This window comes from Petromyzon marinus, chromosome 80 (genome assembly GCF_048934315.1).
Source record: "Petromyzon marinus isolate PM22_M1 ecotype Great Lakes invasive population chromosome 80, UKy_Petmar_22M1.pri1.0, whole genome shotgun sequence".
NCBI classification, from domain to species: domain Eukaryota; kingdom Metazoa; phylum Chordata; class Hyperoartia; order Petromyzontiformes; family Petromyzontidae; genus Petromyzon; species Petromyzon marinus.
Window position 1 is genome coordinate 11467113 of NC_133746.1, and position 22438 is coordinate 11489550.

General features: G+C 53.3%; 1 protein-coding gene across 5 annotated transcripts in view; it reads right to left on the reverse strand.

The window, feature by feature from the left end:
• Window positions 1-2557: 2557 nt before the first annotated feature.
• Window positions 2558-22438, reverse strand: part of PPP1R11 (protein phosphatase 1 regulatory inhibitor subunit 11) — a 26647-nt gene continuing 6766 nt past the window's right edge. For all 5 annotated transcript variants that reach the window (XM_076057266.1, XM_076057265.1, XM_076057263.1 and 2 more), the window contains exons 3-4: window positions 15431-15542; window positions 2558-6165 (exon numbers count right to left, since the gene is read on the reverse strand). In XM_076057266.1, the coding sequence (XP_075913381.1) occupies window positions 5708-6165; window positions 15431-15542 (570 nt within the window). In that variant the 3' untranslated portion in view covers window positions 2558-5707. The remainder of the gene's footprint in view (window positions 6166-15430; window positions 15543-22438) is intronic.

Sequence of the window (22438 nt, forward strand, 5' to 3'; positions counted from 1 at the left end):
GCCTGTCTCCGCGTGTTGGTGAACAGAGTCTGCGGCGGTGTGAAGCCCGAGGATATGTGAACTTATTTCGTGCACCGCACGGGGACAGCCGTGCCAACCGGAGGTGCGGGGGAAGCATAAATAGCGGTTCTAAAGAAGGGCGTTCTCAACGGAGTATCATGTGGTCATGTATTGCAGCGGAGTGTACAATTGTGTAGTGTATAACGTAGCGTAGCGATCGGTGCCTGGATGGGTGGTGGTTGAGGCGGCGGCGATTGTGGTGGTGGTGGTGGTCGGTGGTCGAGGCGCTGGTTGTGGCGACGGCGGTTGTGGCGATTGTGGAAGGCGATTGGGGCGGCGGCGATTGAGCTTGCGGTGGTTGTGGGCGCACACAATTGAAATCGTTCTTCTGCAGGCGCGTCCGTGGGTCCGACCGCGACTACCGGCCATTTATTTAATTTACAACGAGACGTACCGAACATCGACTTCGAACCAAAACAACAACATCAACAACAACAACAACAAATCCGCGTCGCATGCCGGGCAGCCTCCATCGCGACGCGCCGACGGCGGTTCGGGACGGATGCTCGGGAAGGCCGCCGGGTTTCGTGGTCGGCAGCCGCAATGGCGACGCGCAATCCGGAGGTCGCAGGCTCGAGGCCCATCTCCCAAGTGATGATGGGGGAGGGAGGAGGGGGGGTGGGGGGGCGCGGGGAAGAGAGCCAAAGATCCCCCCCCACCCCCCGCCCCCGTGTAGCCTTATCAGACTGTTGGGGAAAGTGCCGTGAGGGAGTAACTGCACCTGTGAAGGCCGCCGCTACGGTACACGAGGTGGGGTCGGTGGCCAGCGCCGCGTCTACTCCACGCCGCGCCTGGTGCTCATTCTGAGGCCGAGTCGACCTCGGGGGGGGAGGCCAAGAACCGGCTGAGGTGATCGTCGCCGGGAATCGGACTCGGGTCGCCAGGTTGGCAGCGGCGCGAAGGGTTGCAACAGAGGGCCGCCATGCGATAGGCCACTTCGCTGAGCCATCGAGTTGTGATGGCCTGGTAGCTTTAACAAAAAAATTAGCGATTCCTTTTGCCTCTCCCGGACTGTGCACTCCTGATTTAAAGCTTTCGTGACTGCAGTAATTCATATTCTCAGCTCTTTCGGTAAAGTCACGTTGAAGGGAAACAATAAAATAATTAAATATATTGTTATATATATATTTTATTATTTTATTGTTTCCCTTCAACGTGACTTTACCGAAAGAGCTGTTGAATATGTGCACTCCTGGTCGCGCCTGTCGTCGTTGACTGCCTCCCACGCCTCACCCGCCTTGCCCCCACTCGACCACATCGACCACAGCGACGCCCGTGACAAACGAATGCATTCTCGAGCATCATTTAAACTTTTCGCTACTCTGTCCGTCCGCTTAGTTTTTAACCGGGGGGGGGGGGGGGGGGGGCCATTGACCCCCCCCTCCCGCCCCGCCCCGCCCCGCCCCCTGGCACCCCCAGCACCCGCCCGCCCGCCCGCCCGCCCACGATTACCAACGCGGATCTTCGAGAGTCGACTGGGTCTGGGTATCGCCCCCAACAAAGATCAGAAATTGCCAACAACTTGAACCCGGAGAGATTCGCTCCTCCTCCTCCTCCTCCATCATCATCATCATCATCGTCGGCGGAAGCGCCCACAGCTAAAACTAGGGTGGCCGTTGCTCATTAACGGGCGACGTCACTTCCTGTCCGCTCCCGCGCGATGACATCACTTCCCGTGACATCACTTCCCGTGTGCTCGCCGCCGGACTGCGACGTCGCTTCCTTTGCCACCACCCCCCATCCCCCCCCCATCCCATCCCCCCCTCCCCCCCGGAGTGCGACGTCACATTCCTGGCTTTGTGACCCGGCGATCGGAGAGAGCCAATCGGAGGCCACCTCCGATTGGCTCCGCCGACAAGGCCACGCGCAGTCAAAATCCTCTGCGCGCGTTGCACGTGTGTGTGTGTGCGGCACTGGATACTGGCCTCTCTGCAATAGGCATCTCTGTAATTACCAACACGGTCAACGTGACGCCCACGCGCGACCGGCACCGGCACCGGCACTGCCTCCCCCACCGAAAACGTTGCCGTGTTGGGCACAGCCACCCGGGCCCGTGGCTCCCAGGGGCTCCGCTTCGACCACTGGAAACGGGGGGGGGGGCGACGAGTCGGGGATGCGGAGCGTCTGCCTACGAGCGTCTACCCCCGTGGGGGGTTCCCCCCAACGACGTGGTGCCGAACCGGATACATGCGCGTATAAATAACGCGGCGGCGAATGCACAGGGTGCTCCAAACAAAACGTTAACGCTCACACGGGACTGTCGTTGTCGGTGGCAAAACGGGTAACAAGCGTACCGCGAACAGCTTCGTGAAGTCACAGAGTCTCCCGCTTAGCTGGCCAGCGTCGTCAACGCACGCCTGGGATCTCCAGAGCCCGTGGGGGGCACGGTTTCCCCGTGTTAATCGTTGCAAATTCTCGGAAGTGTCACCATCTTTTCCAAGCACCCTGTGCGTGCGCGTGTGCGCGTGCGTGTGTGTGTACAAAGAAACAATGCGACAGCGGCAAATGCATTACAGGGGAGCACGTACATCATTATTTTTTACTTTTTTTTTACCCAGCGAATGCGGATGTGGATACGCAGCGCAATCGGGCTAACGGAACTACGTCGCAGCGCGAGCGGGAAAAAGCGGTCCAAGCTTCGCGGCCGCCCTCGGCGCGGCATCGTCATCGTCATCGTCGCTCGGGGCTTCTAGACGCTACCCTACACCGCCGCGCGCCATCGGAGTATCCGTGAAGCCTGCGTCACGCAACCCGCGCGCTACAATGTTGCATGTTACTCATCATGACGCGATTATTTTTTTCCCCCACAACGCAGCGTTCTTCAGCGACGCGAACACCGCCGCGTTGCAGGAGAACAGGCCGTGCACGCACGTGTGCTGAACCTCTTTCGCGCCGCCGTACGTAGCCACGCGTGCAAAGCAGAGGTGCGCGGGGTGGGGATGAAAACCTATGGGTCTCCGCGCGAGTCTATGGGTCTATGGGTCTCTGCGTGAGTCTATGGGTCTCCGCGCGAGTCTATGGGTCTATGGGTCTCTGCGTGAGTCTATGGGTCTCTGCGTGAGTCTATGGGTCTCTGCGCGAGTCTATGGGTCTATGGGTCTCTGCGTGAGTCTATGGGTGTCTGCGCGAGTCTATGGGTCTCTGCGTGAGTCTATGGGTCTATGGGTCTCCGCGTGAGTCTATGGGTCTATGGGTCTCTGCGTGAGTCTATGGGTCTCTGCGCGAGTCTATGGGTCTATGGGTCTCTGCGTGAGTCTATGGGTCTCTGTGTGAGTCTATGGGTCTATGGGTCTCTGCGTGAGTCTATGGGTCTCCGTGTGAGTCTATGGGTCTATGGGTCTCTGCGTGAGTCTATGGGTCTCTGCGCGAGTCTATGGGTCTCTGCGTGAGTCTATGGGTCTCTGCGCGAGTCTATGGGTCTATGGGTCTCTGCGTGAGTCTATGGGTCTCTGCGCGAGTCTATGGGTCTCTGCGTGAGTCTATGGGTCTCTGCGTGAGTCTATGGGTCTCTGCGCGAGTCTATGGGTCTATGGGTCTCTGCGTGAGTCTATGGGTCTCTGCGTGAGTCTATGGGTCTATGGGTCTCTGCGTGAGTTTATGGGTCTCTGCGCGAGTCTATGGGTCTATGGGTCTCTGCGTGAGTCTATGGGTCTCCGTGTGAGTCTATGGGTCTATGGGTCTCTGCGTGAGTCTATGGGTCTCTGCGCGAGTCTATGGGTCTCTGCGTGAGTCTATGGGTCTCTGCGTGAGTCTATGGGTCTCTGTGTGAGTCTATGGGTCTCTGTGTGAGTCTATGGGTCTCTGTGCGAGTCTATGGGTCTATGCGTGAGTCTATGGGTCTCTGCGTGAGTCTATGGGTCTCTGCATGAGCCTATGGGTCTCTGCGTGAGTCTATGGGTCTCTGCGTGAGTCTATGGGTCTCTGCGTGAGTCTATGGGTCTCTGCGTGAGTCTATGGGTCTCTGCGTGAGTCTATGGGTCTCTGCGTGAGTCTATGGGTCTCTGCGTGAGTCTATGGGTCTCTGCGTGAGTCTATGGATCTCTGCGTGAGTCTATGGGTCTCTGCGCGAGTCCCATGTTCTCCAAGCTGTGTGCAGTGCTCCCGTGTCCCGTAGGACAAAACTTAATGCCCATGTCTTCACACTTGTAGAGTGTACTACGCGTCCGGTACACGCAGATCTACTACACGTCCAGGTGTCCTGTACACCACGTACTGCTCGCTTGACTACTCCTCTGCCCATCTGTGTAACATGTCCTGCATGCTGCATACAATATCCCGTGTCCTGTATTATGCTGTGTGCTATAATGTAACTCCTGGATCATGTTGTTTATTATATCCTACCTCCTATATTATGCTGTAATCTTATATCCTGTGTTATGTATGCTGCTGTCGGCTATATTCTGTGTCCTGTATGATGCCGTGTACTATATCCTGTGTCCTGTATGATGGCGTGTACTATATCCTGTGTCCTGTATGATGGCGTGTACTATATCCTGCGGCCTGTATGATGCCGTGTACTATATCCTGTGTCCTGTATGATGGCGTGTACTATATCCTGTGTCCTGTATGATGGCGTGTACTATATCCTGCGACCTGCATGATGCCGTTTACTATATCCTGTGTCCTGTATGATGGTGTGTACTATATCCTGCGGCCTGTATGATGCTGTGTACTATATCCTGTGTCCTGTATGATGCCGTGTACTATATCCTGTGTCCTGTATGATGGCGTGTACTATAACCTGTGTCCTGTATGATAGCGTCTACTATAACCTGTGTCCTGTATGATGCCGTGTACTATATTCTGTGTCCTGTATGATGGCGTCTACTATATCCTGTGTCCTGTATGATGCCATGTACTATATCCTGCGGCCTGTATGATGGCGTGTACTATATCCTGTGTCCTGTATGATGCCGTGTACTATATCCTGTGTCCTGTATGATGCCGTGTACTATATCCTGCGGCCTGTATGACGCCGTGTACTATATCCTGCGACCTGCATGACGCCGTGTACTATATCCTGTGTCCTGTATGACGCCGTGTACTATATCCTGTGTCCTGTAAGACGCCGTGTACTATATCCTGTGTCCTGTATGATGCCGTGTACTATATCCTGCGGCCTGTATGACGCCGTGTACTATATCCTGTGTCCTGTATGATGCCGTGTACTATATCCTGTGTCCTGTATGATGCCGTGTACTATATCCTGTGTCCTGTATGATGCTGTGTACTATAACCTGTGTCCTGTATAATGCCGTGTACTATATCCTGTGTGCTGTATGACGCCGTGTACTATATCCTGTGTCCTGCATGACGCCGTGTACTATATCCTGTGTCCTGTAAGACGCCGTGTACTATATCCTGCGGCCTGTATGACGCCGTGTACTATATCCTGTGTCCTGTATGACGCCGTGTACTATATCCTGCGGCCTGTATGACGCCGTGTACTATATCCTGCGCCCTGCATGACCCCGTGTACTATATCCTGTGTCCTGTATGACGCCGTGTACTATATCCTGCGACCTGCATGACGCCGTGTACTATATCCTGCGCCCCGCGATGATTATTTGTGCTACATCCCGCGTCCTGTAATGATGCCGTGTACTACGTATATACGTGCACGCCCCCCCGTGCTCGCTCCGCTGCCCTACTGCTGCACGTGCACATGCCCTGCCCCGCCGGCCACACCGTCGTCGCCGGCCGCCACCGCCCCCGGCCTACCACCGCCCCCACTGGCATCGTCCGCGGGCAGGGAGTGGGGGTGTCCGTGGGCGTGGCCGTGGGCGGGGTCGGGGTGTCCGTGGGCGCGGCCGTGGGCGGGGTCGGGGCGTCCGTGGGCGTGGCCGTGGGCGGGGTCGGGGTGGCCGTGGGCGTGGCCGTGGGCTGGGTCGGGGTTTCCGTGGGTGTGGCCGTGGGCTGGGTCGGGGTGGCCGTGGGCGTGGCCGTGGTCGGGGTGACCGTGGGCGTGGCCGTGGGCGGGGTCGGGGTGGCCGTGGGCGTGGCCGTGGGGGCAGTGGGCGTTGCCGCAGCTGCCCCCACCCTCGTCCGTCTCGCTGTCGGAGGAGCTCTCGCCGAAGTCGCGCGGCTTCTGGTAGACGCAGCAGCCTGCCGTACACACGCACACACAGATACACACACACACAGATACACACACACAGATACACACACACACAGATACACACACACAGATACACAACAACAACAACAACCGCCATTCGCCACTAAGTGGCGGTGACGTCACCACGACGCTTGTGCCAGGCTATGTGCACCCTGAGGCCACGTGAAGTGTCTAACGCCCGCTGGCAGGAGGTCACGGGGCAGACCCAGCAGGTGCCACGGGTCGACTGACTGAGATGACTGGCTGATGCACCACCTGTGCCCCCTACTGTGCCAACCTGCTGTGCTTTAGCCACCCGGCGCTCCGCTCGCTGTTGTGAGCGTCGCTCCTCCGCCCTCCGTTGTTGTTGGAGGGCGACTGCCTCCAACTGCCCAGTAGCATCCTTCACGAGCCTCCTCCACAGAGGCCGATCTTGACACCGCTGGTACCAGTCATCGGCAAGTCCACTCAGCTCCACGTCCTCCTGTACCACATCACTCCATCTCTTCTCTAGCCCGTGCCGCGCCCGCTTAGCCCCCTCAATCCGGCCAAACAAAAGCTGTTTCGGCATGCGGTGGCTGGGCATGCGGGCTACATGACCCAGCCATCGCAGCCTTGCCTGCCGAAGGAGCTCACCGATGGGACCCTGCCCAGATCTTTCAAGGATTAGTGAGCTCCTCACACAATCCAGTCTGGTTAAACCCAGGATGGATCGTAGGCAGGCCAGCCTAAATGTTTCTAACCGGCGAAGATGTTCCATTAGGGGGGTCCACGTTTCGCAAGCGTAGAGAAGGGAGGGAATGACCGTGGCCGAGAAGACCTGAAGCTTAGTGCGTAGCGACAGACCAGGTAGCTTCCACACAGCGTTACGCAACCGATGAAAAGATATTGCCGCTCGACTGATTCGGAGTGAGACCTCTGCTGTTAAACTGGAGCCAGTCATAAGCACACTGCCCAGGTATGGGAAACTCTCCACTCTCTCCACAACTGCCCCATCACCGATTGGGAGTTGTGGGGGTGGAGTGTCCGATGGTACAAAATACCCAGGCAGGTGCTTAGTTTTGGTGGGGCTGATGGTAAGGCCCCACCTCTTAGTGGCACGCTCCAGTCTCAGCAGCAGCGTCTCCAACTCCTCCTCTGACTGAGCAGCTATTACCAAGTCATCAGCATACATAACGTGGTTGAGCAATAGGGAGCCATCCCTTGACCGCACCCGGGCATCGATTAGCCTCCCATTATATCTGTACCATATGGAGATTCCCCCGGTACAGCTATTGAAGGCTTCACGAACTACGTGGTCAAAATAGATGTTAAATAATGTGGGAGCCAGAGGACATCCCTGTCGCACCCCAAGGTGTACAGGGAATGGCTCTGACTCCCGGCCACGTAGTTTTACCCGGGCACGCTCACCATCATGAAGGTCCTTAATGATCGTGAGCAGAGGGTCAGGTACTCCAAAAGCACGAAGAACGACCCAGAGCCCAGGCGTACTGATGGTATCATAGGCCTTGACCAGGTCAATAAAGCAGAGATGTAGGTCTTGTTGGAATTCCCTACACCTCTGCTGTAGCAGACGGACAGAAAATATGGCATCTGTGCAGGACCGCCCTTTCCTGAAACCACATTGGGGCTCCGCAAGCCTCTCCTCAGCGTGCCTGGCAAGGCGATGCTGAATAATCCTTGCCAGGACCTTTCCCGGCACACTGAGGAGTGAGATGCCCCTGTAGTTGTTACAATCTGTGCGGTCCCCCTTCTTAAAAAGGGGGACCACCAGGGCATCCTTCCAATCCTGCGGAACCCGTCCAGTGGTCCAGACTGTTGTTATGATGTCATATAGGGCAGTCTGTGCACAAACGCCACCCTCCCTCAGCATTTCGCTTGGGAGATCATCTCTGCCCGCTGCCTTTCCTGGTCTCAGACTCCGGATCGCCTTCAATACTTCCTCAGCAGATGGCACCTCAGCCAGCCACTCACAGGGGGTGACTTCATCCAATATTTGAGGCACCGCAGCCTCAGCAGGGTCATCCTCGCTTTGTGCCACGATGTTTTCCTGGCTGAGGGATTTTCCCTCCCCCAGGACCTCACAGAAATGCTCAGCAAATCTGCGAACCTGTTCCTGGGGGTCGGAAATTGGATCACCGTTTTTTCCCCTAATGATGGTAATAGGTGTGGCGCTGCAGGTTACTTTTTTGATGGAGTTAAATAGAGATTTGTGATCACGGGCCACTGAGGCAGACTCCATCTCCTCAGCAACCCGCGACCACCACCCATCCTTGCAGCGCCTCACGGCTCTCCGAACCTCCGAGCGAAGGCTGCGGTAAGCCTCCTCATTCTCTGACGTGGGATTCTGTAGCCGATGACAGTGGGCCTGTCGCTTTTTCTCAACCATCGTGAACAACTCCTCTGTCATCCAGGGTGTCTGGGGAGGTCTGGACCGCGTACCCAAAGCAGCCATTGCAGCTGCATGAGTCACAGTCCTAAACCTTGCCCATTTACCCTCGACATCAGGAGGAGTCGGGGACGATGCCAATCCCAGCCGCAAGCGATGATGAAATTCTCGCTTGCAACTTTCATCAGATAACTGAGACCAGGCCACTTTAGGTTGGAATGGGGTCCTGGGTGTACACCCACCACCGGAGTGGAAGAATGGCAGGCGCATCTTACAGATGACTAGTCGATGGTCAGAGGGCAGATCAGCTCCACGGTAGGTCCTGGTGTCAAGGACATGGGCTCGTATTCGCTGGTCCGTCACTATGTAGTCCAGCAGATGTTCTTGCTTGGACCCGGCATGCATCCATGATGTTGTGTGGATGCGCCGATGCCGGAACAGCGTGTTGGTAATTACAAGCCCATGGGCTGCACAAAAATCTAGCAGCCTCCTACCGTTGTTATTGAGCTGATCTGGCCCATGCCCTCCAATCACTCCAGACCAGGTGCCAGTATCATGACCAACTCGGGCATTGAAGTCACCCAACATGATGACTCTATCCCGAGGGGCCACTTTACCCAGCACCTGTGACAGGAGGTCATAGAAGGCATCTGACTCATCGGCTTTGCCTGCATCCCTCCACGGATGTTCATCTTCGGTGGGGGCATAAGTAACCACGACCACCATTCCTCGCCTCCGGTTGATGGGAAGGCGAGCCCAAAGTAGCCTGGGGCTTACAGCTTCCCACACCTCACCGCCACGCTCCCACGCCCCCTTCATTCTTTTGTTCAAAAGAAGACCCACACCCTGTTGTTTGGCAGTCTGCTGCCCCGAGTAGAGGACTGTCCACCCGTCATGGTGGCAGGAGCCAGAGCCGGTCCACCGGACCTCCTGAATGCCGCATAGATCCAGGCGGTACCGGTCCAGCTCCCGACAGAGGAGTGGCAGCCTCTCCTCTGCAGTGAGCGTTCGAACATTCCACGTGGCCAACCGTAGTGGCTTTTCGTTGTTTCTGGAGTAGCCCCGAGGGTAGGTATTCAATCTCCTGGCTCCGCCAATTGGGGTTTGGCCAGGAGACGTCATAGACGCCTGGCCCCCCGGGGCCTCCGGCACAAGCTTAGTTGTTACATATTTCAGTTTAATTCGTAGTTTCGTGGTAATTAATTGAAGGTGGAGGGGTTACCAGCCCCTCGCACCCGTCCAGAGCCCCCGTTTAGCCCCTGTGGTGGACACATATGCCATGAGGGGAGGAGCCAATCAAAATTGGATCTCCCCCCACAGCGCTGTCCACGACAGAGTTGCCCGTCCGGCACCGCGAGGAGGTAGGGGGTTGTTTTGCCACACACAGATACACACACACACAGATACACACACACAGATACACACACAGATACACACACACACAGATACACACACACAGATACACACACAGATACACACACACACACACAGATACACACACAGATACACGCACACACAGATACACACACACACACACACAGATACACACACACACACACACAGATACACACACACAGATACACACACACAGATACACACACACACAGATACACACACACAGATACACACACACAGATACATACACACAGATACACACACACACAGATACACACACAGATACACACACACAGATACATACACACAGATACATACACACAGATATACACACAGATATACACACACACACACACAGATACACACACACACAGATACACACACACACACAGATACACACACACAGATACACACACACACACACAGATACACACACACACACAGATACACACACACACAGATACACACACACACAGATACACACACACACAGATACACACACACAGATACACACACATACACACAGATACACACACACAGATACACACACACAGATACACACACACACACAGATACACACACACACAGATACACACACACACACAGATACACACACACACACAGATACACACACACACACAGATACACACACACACACAGATACACACACACACACACAGATACACACACACAGATACACACACACAGATACACACACACACACAGATACACACACAGATACACACACACACACACACAGATACACACACACACACACACAGATACACACACACACAGATACATACACACAGATACACAAACACACAGATACAAACACACAGATACACACACACACAGATACACACACACACAGATACACACACACAGATACACACACACACACACACAGATACACACACACACATAGATACACACACATAGATACACACACACACACACAGATACACACACACAGATACACACACATACACAGATACACACACACAGATACACACACACAACAACAACAACCGTCATTCGCCACTAAGTGGCAGTGACGTCACCACGACGCTTGTGCCAGGCCATGTGCACCGTGAGGCCACGTGAAGTGTCGAACGCCCGCTGGCAGGAGGTCACTGGGCAGACCCAGGTGCCATGGGTCGACTGACTGAGATGACTGGCTGATGCACCACCTGTGCCCCCTACTGTGCCAACCTGCTGTGCTTTAGCCACCCGGCGCTCCGCTCGTTGTTGTGAGCGTCGCTCCTCCGCCCTCCGTTGTTGTTGGAGGGCGACTGCCTCCAACTGCCCAGTAGCATCCTTCACGAGCCTCCTCCACAGAGGCCGATCTTGACACCGCTGGTACCAGTCATCGGCAAGTCCACTCAGCTCCACGTCCTCCTGTACCACATCACTCCATCTCTTCTCTAGCCCGTGCCGCGCCCGCTTAGCCCCCTCAATCCGGCCAAACAAAAGCTGCTTCGGCATGCGGTGGCTGGGCATGCGGGCTACATGACCCAGCCATCGCAGCCTTGCCTGCCGGAGGAGCTCACCGATGGGACCCTGCCCAGATCTTTCAAGGATTTGTGAGCTCCTCACACAATCCAGTCTGGTTAAACCCAGGATGGATCGTAGGCAGGCCAGCCTAAATGTTTCTAACCGGCGAAGATGTTCCATTAGGGGGGTCCACGTTTCGCAAGCGTAGAGAAGGGAGGGAATGACCGTGGCCGAGAAGACCTGGAGCTTAGTGTGAAGCGACAGACCAGGTAGCTTCCACACAGCGTTACGCAACCGATGAAAAGATATTGCCGCTCGACTGATTCGGAGTGAGACCTCTGCTGTTAAACTGGAGCCAGTCATAAGCACACTGCCCAGGTATGGGAAACTCTCCACTCTCTCCACAACTGCCCCATCACCGATTGGGAGTTGTGGGGGTGGAGTGTCCGATGGTACAAAATACCCAGGCAGGTGCTTAGTTTTGGTGGGGCTGATGGTAAGGCCCCACCTCTTAGTGGCACGCTCCAGTCTCAGCAGCAGCGTCTCCAACTCCTCTGACTGAGCAGCTATTACCAAATCATCAGCATACATAACGTGGTTGAGCAATAGGAAGCCATCCCTTGACCGCACCCGGGCATCGATTAGCCTCCCATTATATCTGTACCATATGGAGATTCCCCCGGTATAGCTATTGAAGGCTTCACGAACTACGTGGTCAAAATAGATGTTAAATAATGTGGGAGCCAGAGGACATCCCTGTCGCACCCCAAGGTGTACAGGGAATGGCTCTGACTCCCGGCCACTTAGTTTTACCCGGGCCCGCTCACCATCATGAAGGTCCTTAATGATCTTGAGCAGAGGGTCAGGTACTCCAAAAGCACGAAGAACAACCCAGAGCCCAGGCCTACTGATGGTATCATAGGCCTTGACCAGGTCAATAAAGCAGAGATGTAGGTCTTGTTGGAATTCCCTACATCTCTGCTGAAGCAGACGGACAGAAAATATGGCATCTGTGCAGGACCGCCCTTTCCTGAAACCGCATTGGGGCTCTGCAAGCCTCTCCTCAGCGTGCCTGGCAAGGCGATGTTGAATAATCCTTGCTAGGACCTTTCCCGGCACACTGAGGAGTGAGATGCCCCTGTAGTTGTTACAGTCTGGGCAGTCCCCCTTCTTAAAAAGGGGGACCACCAGGGCATCCTTCCAATCCTGCGGAACCTGTCCAGTGGTCCAGACTGTTGTTATGATGTCATATAGGACAGTCTGTGCACAAACGCCGCCCTCCCTCAGCATTTCCCTTGGGAGATCATCTCTGCCCGCTGCCTTTCCTGGTCTCAGACTCCGGATCGCCTTCAGTACTTCCTCAACAGATGGCACCTCAGCCAGCCACTCACAGGGGGTGACTTCTTCCAATATTTGAGGCACCGCAGCCTCAGCAGGGTCATCCTCACTTTGTGCCACGATGTTTTCCTGGCTGAGGGATTTTCCCTCCCCCAGGGACCACGTACCCAAAGCAGCCATTGCAGCTGCATGAGTCACAGTCCTAAACCTCGCCCATTTACCCTCGACATCAGGAGGAGTCGGGGACGATACCAATCCCAGCCGCAAGCGATGATGAAATTCTCGCTTGCAACTTTCATCAGATAACCGAGACCAGGCCACATTAGGTTGGAATGGGGTCCTGGGTGTACACCCACCACCGGAGTGAAAGAATGGCAGGCGCATCTAACAGATGACTAGTCGATGGTCAGAGGGCAGATCAGCTACACGGTAGGTCCTGGTGTCAAGGACATGGGCTCGCATCCGCTGGTCCGTCACTATGTAGTCCAGCAGATGTTCTTGCTTGGACCCGGCATGCATCCATGATGTTGTGTGGCTGCGCCGATGCCGGAACAGCGTGTTGGTAATTACAAGCCCATGGGCTGCACAAAAATCTAGCAGCCTCCTACCGTTGTTATTGAGCTGATCTGGCCCATGCCCTCCAATCACTCCAGACCAGGTGCCAGTATCATGACCAACTCGGGCATTGAAGTCACCCAACATGATGACTATCCCGAAGGGCCACTTTAGCCAGCACCTGTGACAGGAGGTCATAGAAGGCATCTGACTCATCGGCTTTGCCTGCATCCCTCTACGGATGTTCATCTTCGGTGGGGGCATAAGTAACCACGACCACCATTCCTCGCCTCCGGTTGATGGGAAGGTGAGCTCAAAGTAGCCTGGGGCTTACAGCTTCCCACACCTCACCGCCACGCTCCCACGCCCCCTTCATTATTTTGTTCAAAAGAAGAGCCACACCCTGTTGTTTGGCAGTCTGCTGCCCCGAGTAGAGGACTGTCCACCCCTCATGGTGGCAGGAGCCAGAGCCGATCCACCAGACCTCCTGAATGCCACATAGATCAGGGCGGTACCGGACCAGCTCCCGACAGAGGAGTGGCAGCCTCTCCTCCGCAGTGAGCGTTCGAACATTCCACGTGGCCACCCGTAGTGGTTTTTCGTTGTTTCTGGAGGACCCCGAGGGTAGAGATTGAATCTCCTGGCTCCGCCAATTGGGGTTTGGCCAGGAGACGTCATAGACGCCTGGCCCCCCGGGGCCTCCGGCACAAGCTTATTAGTTAATTCGTGGTTTAGTGGTAATTAATTGAAGGTGGAGGGGTTACCAGCCCCTCGCATCCGTCCAGAGCCCCCGTTTAGCCCCTGTGGTGGACACATATGCCATGAGGGGAGGAGCCAATCAAAATTGGACCTCCCCCCCACAGCACTGTCCACACACAGATACACACACACAGATACACACACACAGATACACACACACACAGCTACACACACACACAGATACACACACACAGATACATACACAGATACACACACACACACAGATACACACACACAGATACACACACACAGATATATACACACACACACAGATATACACACACACACAGATACACACACCCAGATACACACACACACACATTCACACACACAGACACACACACACACAGATACACACACACAGATATACACACACACAGATATATACACACACACACAGATACACACACACACACAGATACACACACAGATTCACACACAGATTCACACACACAGATACACACACACACACAGATACACACACACAGATACACACACACAGATACACACACACACAGATACACACAGACAGATACACACACACAGATACACACACACACACAGATACACACACACAGATACACACACACGCACATGCACAGATACACTCACGCACACAGATACATACACACGCGCATACACACACACGCAATCTTGTCCCTGACATCCTTGGAGAGCTCTTTGGTCTTGGCCATGGTGGAGAGTTTGGAATCTGATTGATTGATTGCTTCTGTGGACAGGTGTCTTTTATACAGGTAAAAAGCTGAGATTAGGAGCACTCCCTTTAAGAGTGTGCTCCTAATCTCAGCTCGTTAGCTGTATAAAAGACACCTGGGAGCCAGAAATCGTTCTGATTGAGAGGGGGTCAAATACTTATTTCCCTCATTAAGATGCAAATCAACTTATAACATTCTTGACATGCGCTTATCTGCATTTTGTTGTTGTTATTCTGTCTCTCACCGTTCAAATAAACCTACCATTAAAATTATAGACTGATCATTTGTCAGTGGGCAAACGTACAAAATCAGCAGGGGATCAAATACTTGTTTGTCCCTCACTGTATGAAGGCTACCGGCACTTCGGCACACGAGCGGGGGTGGGTGGGCCAGCACCACGCCCGGCCGCTTTTGTCTCCCCAGTGGCGATGTTCACTACACACAGTGGGCAAACGTACAAGGGGGAGATCGTAAACGTCTCCTAGCCCAGCGTGACGATGAGAAAAACGGGAGTCGCAGGCTCCAAAAACGCAGCCGGAGACGGGCGTCAAAACAGCCGGAAGATCGATCCCGCGGCCTCCCGTCGCACTACAGGCGAGGGAGCCGACAAACCGAGACACTCACACTTGGAGGAGCGACGTCCCAGGTGCTCGTTGTCAATCGTGTCGCTGGTCCACACGACCCTCCGCTCCGCGCGTGGCCTCGTCAGCCGCAGGGTGAGGCCGTGGTCACCTGGCTGAGAGACGGCGGGGGGGGGGGGGGGGGTGGTGTAGCGGTCAGCGCCGCTACCAACCTGGGGAACCCGAGTTCGATCCCCGCTAGCGGGCAAGGTTCGGTGGCGATTGTCCGAACCGTTCCTGGGCCTGCCCTGGGTCGGCTCGGCCTCAAGATGAGCACCCGGTGCGGTGTGGCTAGTGAACATCGCCGCTGGGGGAGACAAAGGCGGCCGGGCGTGGTTGCTGGCCACCCGCCCCCCACTCGTGTGCCACGGTGCCGGGGGCCTTGGCAGGTGCTGCTCGCTAACAGCACTTGCCCCTACAGCCCTGCTAGAGGCTACGCGGGGGATCTTTGTCTGTGAATAGGTGCTGCTCGCTAACAGCACTTGCCCCTACAGCCCTGCTAGAGGCTACGCGGGGGATCTTTGCCTGTGTATAGGTGCTGCTCGCTAACAGCACTTGCCCCTACAGCCCTGCTAGAGGCTACGCGGGGGACCTTTGTCTGTGTATAGGCGCTGCTGCTACTCGCTACTAACAGCACTTGCCCCTACAGCCCTGCTAGAGGCTACACGGGGGATCTTTGTCTGTGTATAGGTGCTGCTGCTACTCGCTACTAACAGCACTTGCCCCTACAGCCCTGTTAGAGGCTACGCGGGGGATCTTTGTCTGTGTATAGGTGCTGCTGCTACTCGCTACTAACAGCACTTGCCCCTACAGCCCTGCTAGAGGCTACACGGGGGATCTTTGTCTGTGTATAGGTGCTGCTGCTACTCGCTACTAACAGCACTTGCCCCTACAGCCCTGTTAGAGGCTACACGGGGGATCTTTGTCTGTGTATAGGTGCTGCTGCTACTCGCTACTAACAGCACTTGCCCCTACAGCCCTGCTAGAGGCTACACGGGGGATCTTTGTCTGTGTATAGGTGCTGCTGCTACTCGCTACTAACAGCACTTGCCCCTACACCCCTGCTAGAGGCTACCTGGGGGATATTTTTTTGTTTGGGGTCAATGCGAGCGGAGGGGGAGGGTCCATCATTGGGGTCTGTCCCCTTACTCCTGTAGGCGACCAGGGGTTAGCTTGTGGGCTAACTCATTGTGGATACTAGGGGGTTAGAGCTTGTGGGCTTACTCATCGTGGCTACTAGGGGTTAGCTTGTGGGCTAACTCATTGTGGCTACTAGGAGTTAGCTTGTGGGCTTACTCATCGTGGCTACTAGGGGTTAGAGCTTGTGGGCTAACTCATCGTGGCTACTAGGGGTTAGAGCTTGTGGGCTTACTCATCGTGGCTACTAGGGGTTAGAGCTTGTGGGCTTACTCATCGTGGCTACTAGGGGTTAGAGCTTGTGGGCTTACTCATTGTGGCTACTAGGGGTTAGAGCTTGTGGGCTAACTCATCGTGGCTACTAGGGGTTAGAGCTTGTGGGCTTACTCATCGTGGCTACTAGGGGTTAGAGCTTGTGGGCTAACTCATCGTGGCTACTAGGGGTTAGAGCTTGTGGGCTTACTCATCGTGGCTACTAGGGGTTAGAGCTTGTGGGCTTACTCATCGTGGCTACTAGGGGTTAGAGCTTGTGGGCTTACTCATTGTGGCTACTAGGGGTTAGAGCTTGTGGGCTTACTCATCGTGGCTACTATGGGTTAGAGCTTGTGGGCTTACTCATTGTGACTACTAGGGGTTAGAGCTTGTGGGCTTACTCATTGTGGCTACTAGGGGTTAGAGCTTGACTAGGGATTAGAGCTTGTGGGCTTACTCATCGTGCCTACTAGGGGGTTAGAGCTTGTGGGCTTACTCATCGTGGCTACTAGGGGGTTAGAGCTTGTGGGCTTACTCATCGTGGCTACTAGGGGGTTAGAGCTTGTGGGCTTACTCATCGTGCCTACTAGGGGTTTAGAGCTTGTGGGCTTACTACCAAAACTGAGACGAGTTTCGCAGTGCGGCAAAGAGTCGCGGACTGAAATGGTCAATAAGAAAAACAATTTGGGCGGGGGGCCACGTGCGGATCTCACCGCCGCTCACCTCCTGCAGGCCCGGGGGTTGGGGACCCCCCCCCCCCCCTGGGGACCCCCCCCCCGCCTGCTTTAGACAGAAGCCAAACTCACGACGCCGCCTAGCGGCGGAGGAGAGCGCGGTGGAGGGGAGGCTGGGCTCACGCGAGTTGGCGTCCGAGAATTAGTTCTCACGTGGGCCGCTTCCTCGCGGGGCGAAGGGACTCCCCACCCCCCCCCACCCCACCCCCACCCCACCCCGCGTGCCCCCCACGTGCTTCTCCTAACCAGCTTGGTACGAGATAATTAACAAAACAAAATGAACGAACGAGACGGAGCAGATTTCCTCCTCCGGATGACCGCTGCAAAGTATTCTTTTGATTTAGCGCGCCGAACTTAAAGGTGCAACGCAACATTTGATACTCCGACCGATGCTCCTGTTGTTGTGGAGCGACTCATGCGGCCAGCTACGGCTCCAGGGTTTTGGTGTTGCATGTTATTTACGTAGTTTATCGTAAAATAAGAATTCGGTCAGAGTACCCGTGATCACTGTTTATTTTTTGATGATTTGGAAAACGTCTTTTGGTTTGGACATGTTTGTTTTGTGTTGTAGTACGGAGTTAAGACTGATGGCCTTAATCTAAGTTGTCTTAAATATCGATTTAAAGCGTTCGTGACTGCAAGGATTCACCTTCTTTGGTTCTTTCGGTAGTAAAGTCGCCACCACGTAGAATGAGAATAAAATAATAAATTAATAAAATAACACGATAAAATTCTCGCGACGTTTCGGCCACAACACAAGTGGCCTTCTTCAGGTGAAAGGAACTGTGAGATGGTCTGTTCCTGTCACCTGAAGAAGGCCACTTGAGTTGTGGCCGAAACGTCGTGAGAATTTTATTGTTTCATTTTATTATTTTATTATCATTCTACATGGTGGTGACTTTACCGAAAGAACCAAGTTGTCTTGTTGTCGTTGTTTGACTTGCATCCCACTGGGATGTTTTTGCACACGGCGTTGGTGTACACCAGACGTGGTGGGCAAAGTACACGGCCCCCGGGCCGTATACGGCCCGTTGGGCTTTTTAATCCGGCCCGCCGAACTTGTGCAAATATAATAATTATTAAATTAAATTTTACCTTTCTCCTGCAGTGCCCCCATTTCCGCATTAGACGGCGCACTTTGACCGGGAGTCACGACGTGGTTTTGTATCGTGCGCGTTCGTGCAATTCGTTAAATTGCCTTGCAAATCAGGTCCCTGCAGGGTGGGCTGGTAGAACAAGTCTCTGCGCTGTCTATTGCTGATTTTATACACCCAACAGCACGAGATTTCACTTCGTTAAAGTATTGAAAGGGGACGGACGAACGGACGGACACATTAATCTATTGCAGGCTGGTACACTCAGTTTACAACTTCGTACCTACCAGTATAAGACATATCAAGTCTCTGCGCTGTCTATTGCTGATTTTACACCCCAACAGCACGAGATTTCACTTCGTTAAAGTATTGAAAGGGGACGGACGGACGGACACATTAATCTATTGCAGGCTGGTACACTCAGTTTACAACTTCGTACCTACCAGTATAAGACATATCAAGTCTCTGCGCTGTCTATTGCTGATTTTACACCCCAACAGCACGAGATTTCACTTCGTTAAAGTATTCAAAGGGGACGGACGGACGGACACATTAATCTATTGCAGGCTGGTACACTCAGTTTACAACTTCGTACCTACCAGTATAAGACATAATCAAGTCTCTGCGCTGTCTATTGCTGATTTTACACCCCAACAGCACGAGATTTCACTTCGTTAAAGTATTGAAAGGGGACGGACGGACGGACACATCAATCTATTGCAGGCTGGTACACTCAGTTTACAACTTCGTACCTACCAGTATAAGACATATCCAGTCTCTGCGCTGTCTATTGCTGATTTTATACACCCAACAGCACGAGATTTCACTTCGTTAAAGTATTGAAAGGGGACGGACGAACGGACGGACGCATTAATCTATTGCAGGCTGGTACACTCAGTTTACAACTTCGTACCTACCAGTATAAGACATATCAAGTCTCTGCGCTGTCTATTGCTGATTTTACACCCCAACAGCACGAGATTTCACTTCGTTAAAGTATTGAAAGGGGACGGACGGACGGACACATTAATCTATTGCAGGCTGGTACACTCAGTTTACAACTTTGTTCCTACCAGTATAAGACATAATCAAGTCTCTGCGCTGTCTATTGCTGATTTTACACCCCAACAGCACGAGATTTCACTTCGTTAAAGTATTGAAAGGGGACGGACGGACGGACACATTAATCTATTGCAGGCTGGTACACTCAGTTTACAACTTCGTACCTACCAGTATAAGACATATCAAGTCTCTGCGCTGTCTATTGCTGATTTTACACCCCAACAGCACGAGATTTCACTTCGTTAAAGTATTGAAAGGGGACGGACGGACGGACACATTAATCTATTGCAGGCTGGTACACTCAGTTTACAACTTCGTTCCTACCAGTATAAGACATCAAGTCTCTGCGCTGTCTATTGCTGATTTTATACACCCCAACAGCACGAGATTTCACTTCGTTAAAGTATTGAAAGGGGACGGACGGACACATTAATCTATTGCAGGCTGGTACACTCAGTTTACAACTTCGTACCTACCAGTATAAGACATAATCAAGTCTCTGCGCTGTCTATTGCTGATTTTATACACCCAACAGCACGAGATTTCACTTCGTTAAAGTATTGAAAGGGGACGGATGGACGGACGGACACATGAATCTATTGCAGGCTGGTACACTCAGTTTACAACTTCGTACCTACCAGTATAAGACATATCAAGTCTCTGCGCTGTCTATTGCTGATTTTACACCCCAACAGCACGAGATTTCACTTCGTTAAAGCATTGAAAGGGGACGGACGGACGGACACATCAATCTATTGCAGGCTGGTACACTCAGTTTACAACTTCGTACCTACCAGTATAAGACATAATCAAGTCTCTGCGCTGTCTATTGCTGATTTTATACACCCAACAGCACGAGATTTCACTTCGTTAAAGTATTGAAAGGGGACGGATGGACGGACGGACACATTAATCTATTGCAGGCTGGTACACTCAGTTTACAACTTCGTACCTACCAGTATAAGACATATCAAGTCTCTGCGCTGTCTGTTGCTGATTTTACACCCCAACAGCACGAGATTTCACTTCGTTAAAGTATTGAAAGGGGACGGACGGACGGACACATCAATCTATTGCAGGCTGGTACACTCAGTTTACAACTTCGTTCCTACCAGTATAAGACATAATCAAGTCTCTGCGCTGTCTATTGCTGATTTTATACACCCAACAGCACGAGATTTCACTTCGTTAAAGTATTGAAAGGGGACGGATGGACGGACGGACACATGAATCTATTGCAGGCTGGTACACTCAGTTTACAACTTCGTACCTACCAGTATAAGACATATCAAGTCTCTGCGCTGTCTATTGCTGATTTTACACCCCAACAGCACGAGATTTCACTTCGTTAAAGCATTGAAAGGGGACGGACGGACGGACACATCAATCTATTGCAGGCTGGTACACTCAGTTTACAACTTCGTACCTACCAGTATAAGACATAATCAAGTCTCTGCGCTGTCTATTGCTGATTTTATACACCCAACAGCACGAGATTTCACTTCGTTAAAGTATTGAAAGGGGACGGATGGACGGACGGACACATTAATCTATTGCAGGCTGGTACACTCAGTTTACAACTTCGTACCTACCAGTATAAGACATATCAAGTCTCTGCGCTGTCTGTTGCTGATTTTACACCCCAACAGCACGAGATTTCACTTCGTTAAAGCATTGAAAGGGGACGGACGGACGGACACATCAATCTATTGCAGGCTGGTACACTCAGTTTACAACTTCGTACCTACCAGTATAAACGCTTTGCTACCCGTTAAAGGCCAAATCCTTTCGCGGAATGATTTTTTAACACGTCATTTATATTCAGTTCACGCAAACGCTCCGTCCATCCTAGTTCCTGGCCCGGAATCCTCTGCCAAATGTTAGAACCCACTGTGGCCCACGGGTAAAAAGAATTTGCCCACCCCTTGGCGTGCACTGTGCCCTTATTTTCAGGAATAATTTGCCGTGTGCTGGTTTTTTTTTATTTCTCTCTCCCCTGGATTTTCTGTTTCGCACAAAGTCACACACGTAGTCACTTGAAGACGTTTTTCCTCGTTCGTGTTTTAGTTTTTTTGTTTGTTGCGGTCTGCACCCCGATGATTCAAGAGGCCCAATGGCTCACAGGGCTGTAGCCAAACAAATGAAAGTGAAAACCTGAACTAGCAGCCTGCCAGACCGCTTCCCTGCTGCAATGGTGCCTAGGGCCCCCTTATTCTAACCTTTACACTTCGATGTGCCGCTGAGCACTTGGGTAAGAGGGGCGGTGGGGGAGGGGGGTGTTCCGGAGTTTGCACAATAAAACGATTGATCACATCTGGTGATTACAGGTCTCTGCGTCTGCCTGCCCCTGCCTAAGCCACCAACATCAGAGACCCGTCCGTCTTTCTTTCTATACCGTACAGAGAACGATTCGTCCCTCTGTTAACGTCTCCTAGCCTCGGTGGCTGTGAGACGTTGACTACCTCGCCCGGTGTACAGGAAGGTCGTGGGTTCGATCCCGACCCTGACGATGCCTGCTGCTGCTGCTGCTGTAGATTCGGAGTCTGTGTCTCTGTCTCATCATCATCATCACGGTGGCTGTGAGATGTTGACTACCTCGCCAGGTGTGCAGGAGGTCGTGGGTTCGATCCCGACCCTGACGATGCCTGCTGCTGCTGTAGATTCAGAGTCTGTCTCTCTCTCTCATCATCATCATCACGGTGTCTAGGATATGTTGACTACCTCGCCTGGTGT